The following is a 12,076-nucleotide window of genomic DNA, read 5'->3' on the forward strand; positions in this document are numbered from 1 at the left end:
ATTGGGCAGTGCTGTTATCGTGGTTTCCATTCGTCTGATTTTGAATTATGTCGATTGAGCTCGCTTGGGCGTTGACGTGGCTTGATGAGATTGTCAGTATATTTTCTTGAGTGCGTTGGGAAGTCAGCGATGGGTTTAGGTCACTGTCAGGGAATGAAGTTTGGAGGGAACTGTGCGATTTTATCGCGGTGCATGTTAGAGCTTGACCTTTGATGGTTTTGCCACTATTGCTCACCTCGGTGGCCAGGATTTCTGCGTATGACTTATCCCGGGGGGACTCTGAAGGTTGCGAATCATGGATGTTTCTTAGGGCTGTGCAGCCATGTTTGGGTGATGCTGATGTATCAGCACATTTGCACGTCATGCTTTCCAGTGTGTAAGAGTTGGCTTGCGGACTGGCATTGATTTCTTGACTTGTTAGGTAACTAGTTATTTTCTCTATGAGGACTTCCACTATTTCGTTGATTTTGCTGTCAAAGATTTGCTTTAGGGATGACTTTAAATATTGGATGTTAATTTCTGGTTCGGTTTGGCACCCTTCGGACCTCCGCGCAGGTGCGCTTTGGCTATTTTCAGATATTGGCATAATATAAGCTGTCAGAGGAGTTGTTGAAGGTGCATCGATGCTTACATGCGATGTGGCCAGGTTCAGGTGGTCTGTAGGAGGCGTCAGTATGAGGCGTTATATCTGTAACGATGGTGTCAGTCTCCTAGGTATTATCGCTCATATTTTCTTGCAGCTTGGCATAGTGCTGAGTATTATCTAGGGGTGACGCGACTTCCGTGAAATCTACCTCACTGGGCTGTTTTTGCTTTGCGCTTTGGGCGGTGCGTGGCGAGTTCTGTGAGTTATTGTTGGAAATTTTCGGGTTGTCCTTGTGGCCTAATGAGCGTAGCTTCTTGCAGCATGATCCCTTGAATTTCAGCCTGGCTGCCATGGAAAGTTTCTTCCAGCTGGATGGGGACAGGCCCGAACATCCGGGACAGATGGGGTTATCACAGCTGGTACAGAGGATGACGTCAACAGCCAAATGATAGCAAAGGGCACATTTCTGTGTAGATTTAGAGGTTTTCCGTTTCTGCTCATATTTGGGAGGAAAGCAGTGGGGATATTCAATGGACGGGCGTTTGGGTAGTTTACGTGGATGTCTTGCAGTGAGTTAGCTTCGGGCTAGGGGTTGCCAAATTTCCGAACAGTCGAATAGTACGGCAAGCAGAGTAAGCGGGAAGTTGTGTGAAAACAAAGGGCGCACTTCAGCCTAATGCTGTGATCAGAAAGTAAGCTTTTCAGCACCCGGGGGCTATGGCTGGTGAACAAAGGCTGGCAGAATACAACGTGCTATAGCATTCTTATTCGTTTGCAGTGATACGAATATGGAAAAACAGTAAATTCTATTTACCTGATTCAGGCGGCAGGAAAACTCCAAGGACACAAAAACGGTTAATAGTTATTGTCCAAACTAAGAAGCAAATTTTAGTGGGAACGAGCCAATATCATTCAAACCCCAGATTCTTATTTTTAAATTGAAATAGTGAAACCGCTAATCCTAATTATCAACGATGCGTATGTGATTACAGCAAAACGCGTTAGCATGCGGTCAGCAGAATACTAAGCCTAATGAGATTAAGTAGATAACGAGAGGGTTCTCACAACATAACTCTGGTAATGACAAAATTTTCTCACCCACATAATCCGGTTACTTAGTTCTTTCAGCTGGCACACTTGTCCAGTGGAAGAAAACACTTTAAACACATTAAATAATTCAAAATTCAGGAGCTCGAGAAATCGTGGCTGCACTGAATGACGGCCATATAAACTATGAAAAAGAAGTTTTGAAACAGTAATCCGACAAAGGAAAAGAAGAAAAGAAGTCTCGCAGGTCATCCCATTTTGCATTATTGTAATGCCAAATAACACAAGGTTGGGAATAGCCATGAGTAAATGTTCCATTGGATAAGAGACAATCACCAAGTTGTGATCTGAAATGCCTAAAAGGACCTCTCACTTCGTCTGTGTACTTAGAAGAGTTGTTTGTGAGAAAAAGATTAAACGTGTTGGCTGTATGATTAGGACTGTCCGGTATTCTTGTAGGTAAATGAACAATCTGTGCAAGGTCATTGGTAATTGCAAAAGCCTCAGCATCTCGACCACCCGGGCCGGTGTGACTAGAAAACGGAAGCCAGCAGGAGTTGTGAACATTAAAATTACCAAGGAAAATCACCTCACTGTTAGGAAAGCCATTACTCTCATTAACAACCCTGCCAACCTTTGTATCATCTGCAAACTTCGATACTAAGCCGGATAAACCTTCATCAATATCATTGATAAATATACAAAACAACAGTGGACCCAACACCGAATGCTGCGGGATTCCACTAATAACATTATTCCACGAAGTGCAGCACCAATTGATTACCACCCTCTGTCTTCTCCCACTCAACCATCCTTTTATCCATTGTAGCAACTTACCGTTAATACCATTATGCTCCAATTTGTACAGTAATCTTCCATGCACAAGTGTGCCAAAAGCTTTTCTGAAATCCAAGTATATGATATCAAAATTATTTTTTGTATCTAGTTCCTTTGTAACCACACCATAATAACCAATCAAATTTTTCAGACAAGACTTTCCTTTAATTTTTCCCATGCTGTGTCTGAATTATTGCTGAAGTCTTGTCTAGATGACCCTCAGTTCATCTTTAACAAGTGACTCCATTATTCTACCCGGAACAGAAGTTAAACTAACTAGTCTGTAATTACCCTTGTCACCCTTTAGAATTAGCATTAGCATTAGTAGAGGAATTTGATGCAAGAAAGCAAGCTTATGCAGCATCAGCCAAAAAAAATAAAATAAAATAAAGTAAAATAAATAAATAAAAAATAACCACTTCCACTTCACTCCTCTGTTCGTTCGAAATACCTGTCCAGCTGACCCTTAAACTTATTTAGGCTATCAACTTCCACGACAAGGGATGGAAGTCTGTTGCACCTACCAACCACCAGCTGGCTAAAATTTTCGCACATCTATCCTATATCTGTCTTTCCTCAATTTGAACTTATGCCTTCTGAGGTGATTGTTCTGAGCAAGAGGAAGAATCCCATCGGCATTGAGCGTGCTCAAACCATTCAAGGCTTTGTACACCTCTATCAGATCACCTCGCTGGCGCCTAGTCTCCAGACACTGTAATTCGCAAATTTTAAGCCTAGTGGCCCCTTTGTTCCATTCACTAATCTTGTTGCCCTTCTCTGTACTCGTTCCAGCAGCTCTACATCCTTCTTGAAATGAGGCCTCCAGGCCTGTACACAGTAGTCTAGGTGTGGCCTGAACATTGCCTTATACAAGGGAATAATCACCTCCTTATCCCTGCTAGCAAACATTCCGTATATCATTTACAAGACACCATGAGCTACTCTTGCAGCCCGTCTGCACTGCTCAGAGAACTTCATATCTGCCTGCTCAACCACCCCCAGGTCGCTTTCATTCTCTACCACTGTCAGTGTAGTATCACAGAGTTGATACGTTGCTCTGGGGTTGCTCTTTCCCATATGTAGTACTTTACATTTGTCCATGTTAAACTTCATTTGCCACCTCTCAGCCCATCTGCTCAACCTTTCCAGATCCTGTTGCAGCAGCATAGTGTCAGTAGTGTCCTTGACAACCCTGCCAACCTTCGTATCGTCTGCAAACTTGGACATTTAGCTTGATATACCATTATCAATATCATTTTTAAATACAGAGAACAATAAAGGACCCAATACAGAACCCTGAGGGACTCCGCTAATAATATTAGTCCACGATGAGCAGTGTCCATTGATTACCACTCTCTGTCTTCTCCCCCTCAACCACCCCTTTATCCATAGCAGCAATTTGCCTCCAATGCCACACTGCTCCAATTTGTGCAGCAGTCTTCCATGTACAACAGTATCAAAAGCCTTTCTAAGATCCAAGTATATAATATCGAAGTTATTCCCTGCATCCAGTTCTTTTGTGACTGCATCATAGTATCCAATCAAATTGATCAGGCAAGACTACCCCTTTAACAAAACCATGCTGTGTCCGAGCTATAACTGAAGTCTTCTCTAGATCATCCTGCAGTGCTTCTTTAACCAGTGCCTCCATTAATTTTCCGGGAACAGAAGTTAAACTCACAGGTCTATAATTACTTGTGTCAGCCTTTGATCCTCCTTTGTGAATTGGGGTCACATTTGCACATCTCCAGTCCATGGGTACCTCCCCTGAGTCCAAGGAAGCTCTCATAATTATGGCTAAGGGTTTGCTTACTTCCTTTGCTGCCTCCTTTAATATAACTGGATAGATCACATCCACCCCCAGGTGCCTTTCTTGTGTTTATCTTCAACAATTTCTCCTCCACTTTACCCTCAGTTATTACAAATTCTCTAGCTTACTGCCAGAGTTGAATACACCTCTGGCATTCCCCTCGCTGAATAACTCCTTATGTGTGAATTTCGATGCAAAATATTCATTCACTTTGTTAGCTACCTGAGCAGGGTCATCAACAGTTGACCCATCGATATCAAGTGGACCAATCTGATTCATCCCCTTCCTTCTAGAGTTTACATAAGTAAAGAATTCTTTGCTGTTTTTCTTCGCATCCCTTGCCAAGGATCTCTCGTAATCTGCCTTCGCCTGCCTAACCTCCTTTGTAACGTGGTTACAGATCAACTTGTATCTATCATAGGCTTCTGTGTCACGTGTTAATTTGTATGTATCCCATGCATTTTTTTTTCTCTACCATATGTCTCATTAGTTCATCTGACATCCATTTAGGCCTAAACCTTGAACAATATTTCTTAGTTGGTATGTGAAGCCTAGTAGCTTCTAAGATATGTTCTTTGAATGCTTCCCATTTTGAATTTGCTGTTGGTAACATCATCAGTTGATCCCACTGTATAGAATTTAAATACTGTCTGAGACCATCATAGTCGCCTTTACGAAAGCAATAACCGTTCCCTTTACTCCTAATGGTAGTTACCTCTCTGTGAGTAACTCCCACTTCAGAACACTGTGATCACTGCCACCTAGTGGTTCATTTATCTGCAGATTCTTAATGCATGAAGAATCACTACTGATAATCAAATCAAGAGTATTACTCCCTCTAGTTGCCTCCTGAACATGCTGATGTAGAAACAATCATCCAATAAATCCACAAAACTTGCTAGTGTGTGAGTGACCAGCCCCCAAATTCCAGTCAATATCTGGAAAAATAAAATCCCCCATTATAAGACACTCTGATTTACTGGCCCACTCTATTTCTCTATACAGTTTCTTATTACACTCATCAGAGTCATTAGGCCTATAGCACACTCCTACTCTCAATTTTGATCTCCCAATGCTTATGTCACACCAAACTGACTCGACACTGCACTGTCCAGCGATGTCGACTGGCTCCACTTCCTTGGATTTTATGTGTTTATTAATTAATAGCATAACCCCTCCTCCCTTCCAATCCTGTCTATCCTTTCTGTAGACATTGTACTCCCCAAATTCCAGTTCTACATTCCTTATATCTGTGTGACACCACGTCTCTGAAATCCCAAAAATATCTGCCTTTGATGTTTTGAGCAATAACTCAAATTCATCAAATTTATTTACTAAACTCCTAGCATTGGTGTACACGCAAGTATACATGCACCTGCTCTTCCTCTTAGCCACCCTAACACAACCCATGTGTTTACTTGTACCCCCATGATTCCCAGCAGTCTCTGTAATATCCTGCATCTTATTTTCCAGGCTGCTGCTCATTCCAATAGAAGCAGTGCAAGAATCACTTTCTCCTCTGCCAGTGGCTACTGTTAATCTATTAGTCCTTGTATCCCCCCAATCTAGCAGTTTTCCGCCCACCTAACACTGCCTCGATAGCATCAGCAAACATTCTTGCACCCTTTCTATTTAAGTGTATCCTATCCCTGTAGAAGCAGTCTGTCCTGTTAACAAATACAGACCAGGCTGAAAAAAATTCTACCTCTTGAGCCCTGTACAATCTTTCCAGGGCCGAATTGATCGACAGGGCTCTCATCATACACTCCCTACTATCGTGTCTGGGCAGAATTGCAGACACTTTCAAATTCAACCCTGATTCACCGTTTTTTTTTCATTAGTGACCTGTACTTGTTAAGTAATTCCGCTGGTCTCCTACTCTTAATATCATTAGTGCCAACGTGTGCAACTATATCACCTTTTGTGCCCTTAAAAGATGATATTCGCTCTACAACTTCATCAACCTTTGCCCCTGACAGACATACACTGGTCCTGTTCCACCTATCCTTTTTACAAAGCATGTTTCCCGTTTCCCTGACAAAAGAGTCACCAACAACTACTAGTTCCTTTGGGACCAGCGCATTCTGCCTTGGGGGTTTCCGCTGTGTTGCGCGATGGCCAAGTGCAAGCTCTGGCATTGGTGTGGGCAGCTGAGAGCTTGATGGGCTGCTCATTTGTAATCCTTCGAGGGCATCCACCCTGTCCTTCAAGCTCTCATATAGGCCCATAACAACGCTGAGTTGTCGCCTGATTTCTTTACACTCCTTGCATCGCGCACATACAAAGACATCCCCCATGGCAGTATCATGTCCCATACCTGACTGTCCGCAAACATCAAGCAAATAGTGCATCTTAAAAGGCTGTGATTTAGAGGGCAACTGTCCCCCTTAGTTCTCCCCTGAGCCACAGCATTTCCATTAGCTTAAACCTTTTGCTTTGCTGCTCTGGTTTGAGTCATGATTTCGAGTTACTTTCAATAAAATTTCAATTTCAGTATAAAATTAAATCCTAAACTTGTATCCCAACACAGTTATAACGCTATATTTATGTTTCAGTTACGAGTGTTATCTGCGAAATCTACGAATATTTATGTTTCAGTAACGAGTGTTATCTACGAATATTTATGTTTCAGTAACGAGTGTTATCTACGAAATATTTATGTTTCACTAACGAGTGTTATCTACGAAATCCCTTTATATAACTTCCGTATCAAGTTATGTATTAATTATTTATTTTTACTAATTATTTATATTACGTAACCTAAGTGGTTATATGTATAGTTAAAAGTACAATTTAATTGCCAATGAAGTTCGACAAGATTAATAGATTTTACTGATTAATTTTCCCGTAACAATGGCGGCTCTTTACGAACGGTAAACACGTGGATTTGATACCCTTTCCGAAACTAAGTAATACCTACAAAATCTCTATCTAAGTTACTTTAAACTTAAGTACCGTAAATAGGAATATAAAGCTACTCTAGAAAATAAGTTAATATGTCAATTTAAACTAATAAAGCAGAAAATAAATCAGAAAAAACTTCTCTGTTCCAAGAGCGGCAGAAAGGCACGTCCTTGTTTCCCCTTTCTGAATTGGGGATACATTTCCACATCTCCAGTCCGTAGGGACCTTCCCTGAGTCCAAGGATGCGCTCATAATTATGACTAAGGGTTTGCTTACTTCCTTTACCGCCTCCTTTAGTATAACTGAATAGATCCCATCCACCCCAGGTGCCTTTCTTAAGTTTAACTTCAACAATTTCTCCTCCACTTTGTTCTCAGTTATTACAAAATCATTAAGTACCCTGTTACAATTTAATAACCTTGTGGCATTTTGAAACCTTAATATCTCCTTATGTGTAAATGTAGATGCAAAATACTCATTCAGTTTTTTTTCTCTCTGATCATGAACAGTGGAACCATCGATATCAAGTGGACCAATCAGATTCATCCCCTTCCTTTTAGGGGTTATATAAGTAAAGAAATAATTGCTGTTTTTTTTTAGCATCCTTTTCCAAAGATTTCTCGTAATCTGCATTCGCCTGCCTAACCTCCTTTGTGACTTGATTACAGACCTCCCCTGTGACCAAGGATGCGCTCATAATTATGACTAAGGGTTTGCTTACTTCCTTTACCGCCTCCTTTAGTATAACTGAATAGATCCCATCCACTCCAGGTGCCTTTCTTAAGTTTAACTTCAACAATTTCTCCTCCACTTTGTTCTCAGTTATTACAAAATCATTAAGTATCCTGCTGTAATTTGATAACCTTCTACCATTTTCAAACCTTAATAATTCCTCATGTGTGAATGTAGATGCAAAATACTCATTCAGTTTGTTTGCTATCTGAGCAGGATCATCAACAGTCGAACCATCGATGTCAAATGGACCAATCAGATTCATCTCCTTCCTTTTAGGGGTTATATAAGTAAAGAAATCCTTGCTGTTTTTTTTTTAGCATCCTTTTTCAAAGATTTCTCGTAATCTGCCTTCGTCTGCCTAACCTCCTTTGTGACTTGATTACAGACTAGCTTATATATATATATCATAGGCTTCTGTGTCGCCTGATAATTTATATGCATCCCATGCATTTTACTTCTCTGCCACGAGTCTCATTAGTTCATTTGACAACCATTTAGGTCTAAACCTTGAACAATATTTCTTAATAGATATGAAACGTTTAGTAGCTTCCACTATTAATTCATTAAATGCTTCCCACTTAGAATTTGCTGTTGGTAACATCATCAGTTTATCCCACTGTACAGAAATTTGTGGAAAAGATATGAGTCGGAATCCCGCTAGAGAAATTTATGGGTCTTTTGCATAGCGTGGCTGAGTTAGACACATAAAAATTCCTCTTTGTCATTAACGGGTTTTATCACAGCTCTTTTGTGCGGAGAACGGCGATTCTACGAGGAGGGTTTGCCATTGCTAATACTAATAGTAATACTAAAAATTTAAACTAGCATATGGTATCAGGTTTTGTATTTCCCACATAAGAAAAACAACCAATAAATAAATGCGTAAGATGAATGAATGCCAGACTTGTGTGTTGGTCACGCCAAATTTATTTTGTTGAGCATTTTTTTTTTTTTTTTTTTTAAATCTGCTTCAAGTTGTGGTTTCTATGACAACTGTTGTTTTTAATAACATATCCTTTTTTTTCTTTCTTTATTTTATTATTTTTACGTGTTGGACCGGTGGAAGCGAAAGTGATTATGCTTTTTGCTGCTTTGGGTGTAATGTCATAGATATTTCTTTTTAATAATAAGGATTAACGTAATACATTTGCATTCTAAGTATGCCATTTTTGAAGTCGAGGCCGAAACCAGCACCATGGAAAGAATGGCAGAAATTAGCACTTAGGAATGGCTTCAGACACAGAATATTTGATGTTAACGGTGATAGCTATATGGGAGAATGGAGTAATGATAAAAAGCACGGTAAAGAGCCCATTATGCAGATATAAGAATTTTATTTCATGGACTTCTTTAGGTTATGGCCATCTATAGATATATATAAATATATATATTATATATATATTTTTGTATATATATACACACACACCTACGTCCGTACATACTACTCTGCGCGTACACATATAGTGTTCAGCGCAATGTGCTTGAGACCGTACAAACAGATCGCTAGGTGAATCTATGTTAAGCGGGGAAAATATATTCATAGGTATTAACTGTTTCTAGGTGATTTTAGGGCACAATTTCTCTATGAAAATATTAAATGTAACGGAAACATTTAAACCTTTAAGAATAAATTATGCATTAAAACATAAATATAGTATGTGCTGAAGAGAATGCAAGAAAACTTAACTTTGAATTGTTGTATTTACATTATTTGCTACAATTGCTTGCGATACTATTGCGATTAAGTTCACGTTGCTGAAAACCACTAAATATAGTGTAATCTTAGCGCCTTCATGAATCCAGTCATTTAAAATGTTCAGTTTAGTTCCCAATGAAAAGTGTTCCTGATTAGCTCAACTAGGGCTAGTAACCAAAAGAAAACTTGGTTACTAGCCCAAGTTTTCTTTTGTACTTTTGCCCACAAATATACACTGTTTTCATTTCGATATGCTATGAATAATGAGATATACTAAATAGACAGCTTTCGAAATTAAACTCTGTCATAAATTGGAAATGATTTGCAGCATTTTCAATTAGGTCGGCAATTCAGCCATTTTTTAATTATAATATTGGTTATAAAATTCAGTGTAGAGTGAAATCAGTGAACACACTGTTGAAGGCATGTACTCTGATTACAATTGTGATTGGAAAATTAGATTTTACAGCAACTTCTTGGTAACCTCTGCTGGAGGGTATCAAAATATATAGAGCACTATATGTGTATATTTTGGTATCTGAACAAGTGCTGAAGGAACGGTGCAATAGTGGGGAGCAACTGTTTATATATAAGCTGCGAGAATCAGAGTAGTCAAATTCAGGTAACCCTTTTGACCCTCTTTATAGTATTTCAGTGTTTTTGGCCCCTCATTGCAGCAAAACAAAGAAGCACGATGAGGTCTTTTAGTTACTGCCATTGGTATAGTAAAAATTGAAATATGATAGAAGATCATTAAAATTAAAAGAAATGTGTTTTCTGAATGACAAAAATGTATCATATTTAATAAATGAATGAAGAAAACTTAACACTGTAATATTAGTAATGGCAGATGATGCGAGAAAGCAAGCTTATACAGTATCAGCCAAACAAAGAAAAAAAATCTCCTTTTTGCCTATTCATCCCCTCAAACAGTTTGTCTAGTTCTTCCTTGAATTTATTCAAACTATCTACTTCCACAACAACAGATGGAAGCTTGTTCCAGCAATCAACCACCTGTCGGCTGAAGGGAAATTTTTGCAAATCTCAATCTTTATTCCATTTTTCACATGAAATAAGAGAATTAGAAAATATTGAAACATTAATAGCAAAAAATATTTTTGAAAATAGAAAAGTAAACACAACATAACTAAAACTCTCTCTGATGACTTAAATCTGTGCTTTCTGTTTGTCTAAAATTTCCTCATCTTCTGTTTCCTCAGTTGCTGGGGCACACAGGAAGAATAAATGGCAAGAGTCCCATATTATTTTTGTTTGACTTCGTGCCATTGTTTCATTTGGTATAATTTCTCATTTGCAATAATTTGATAACAGTTTTAATTATATTTTAAATTCAAAAGCTGAGATTTTACTTTTAAACACAGAAGTGGAATTTTACAAAATCTTCAAGCGTCTCTTTGTACAGAATTTCAAAAGATGGCATTTTTTTTCCAAATGGATCCATTGTATCTTTAACAGTGGTGAAGCTAACTTGCAGCTAGGGTTGTCATGTTGGGTTGGAGAGACATCTGGTATGATTGTAAAGCTAACATGGCGATGGTAAACCATTCGGCAATCTGATGGGGGAGCATTTAGAATTTATAGTTTTTTTCACTGATTTTTAATTAGATTAGCAAATTTTTCAGGTTTTTTTTTTTGCTTAGTGATGCTCTTTTCTAAGGGTGTTGTAGAAATACTCTTCAGGCTGCATTCTATGCACAGTAAATGTTTTCTTATTAGCAAGAGGCATATGATGCAAGAAAACAAGCTTATACAGCATTAACCACAAAAAAAAAAAAAAAAAAAACCTTCCCATTTCACCAATCCATTCACTCCAAAAGTTATTTTATTATTATTATTATTAGCTATATGGTGCAAGTAAGCCTGAGGTTTATGCTGCACCAGCCAGAAAAATTCTCGAGTTACCTTAAGAGAGAGAGAAAGAGAGAGAGAGAGAGAGAGAGAGAGAGAGTCAAAAGTAGAAGGGAATCACCAAGAAGGAGAAGAATGATTATATCCAGCTCAGGACCCTGGGTGTGCCAAGCCCATTCTCAGCAGATGTAATCCCCTGGGGTAATTTTTTGTCTATTTCTTCCTTGAATTTATTTGAGCTATCAACTTCCACAATGACAGATGGAAGTTGGTTCCAGCAATCAACCACATGCTGACTAAAGGCATATTTCCGCACAGCTGTCTTTCCACAATTTCAGTTTATCAAGTTTGTAATCTGAGCAAGAGGAAGGATCCCATCAGCATTCAGCCTGTTCAATCCATTCAAGGACTTATACACCTCATTCAGATCACCTCACAGGTGCCTAGTCTCCAGATACTCCACTTTACAGAACTTAAGATTTTCTTCATAAGGGCACTCCTTTGTTCTTCCCTCACCAGTCTTGTTGCCCTTCTCTGTACTCATTCTAGCAACTCTACATCCTTCCTAAAATGAGGCTTCCAGACCTGTACG

The 12,076-nt window shown here is 39.0% G+C and overlaps 1 protein-coding gene across 3 annotated transcripts in view; it reads left to right on the plus strand.

The window, feature by feature from the left end:
- Window positions 1-8,975: 8,975 nt before the first annotated feature.
- The window catches only part of LOC150081822 (MORN repeat-containing protein 3-like), a 175,488-nt gene continuing 172,387 nt past the window's right edge, over window positions 8,976-12,076 (plus strand). For 2 of the 3 annotated variants that reach the window (XM_090378913.1, XM_090378914.1), the window contains exon 1: window positions 8,976-9,221. In XM_090378913.1, coding sequence (XP_090235039.1) covers window positions 9,080-9,221 — 142 coding nt within the window. In that variant the 5' untranslated portion in view covers window positions 8,976-9,079. Of the gene's footprint in view, window positions 9,222-9,384; window positions 9,463-12,076 lie in introns of those variants that run through there. The other variant, XM_090378915.1, reaches the window with a different exon arrangement.

The sequence above is a fragment of the Mastigoproctus giganteus genome, chromosome 8, assembly GCF_048544385.1.
Source record: "Mastigoproctus giganteus isolate SK-2022 chromosome 8, ASM4854438v1, whole genome shotgun sequence".
NCBI lineage: Eukaryota > Metazoa > Arthropoda > Arachnida > Uropygi > Thelyphonidae > Mastigoproctus > Mastigoproctus giganteus.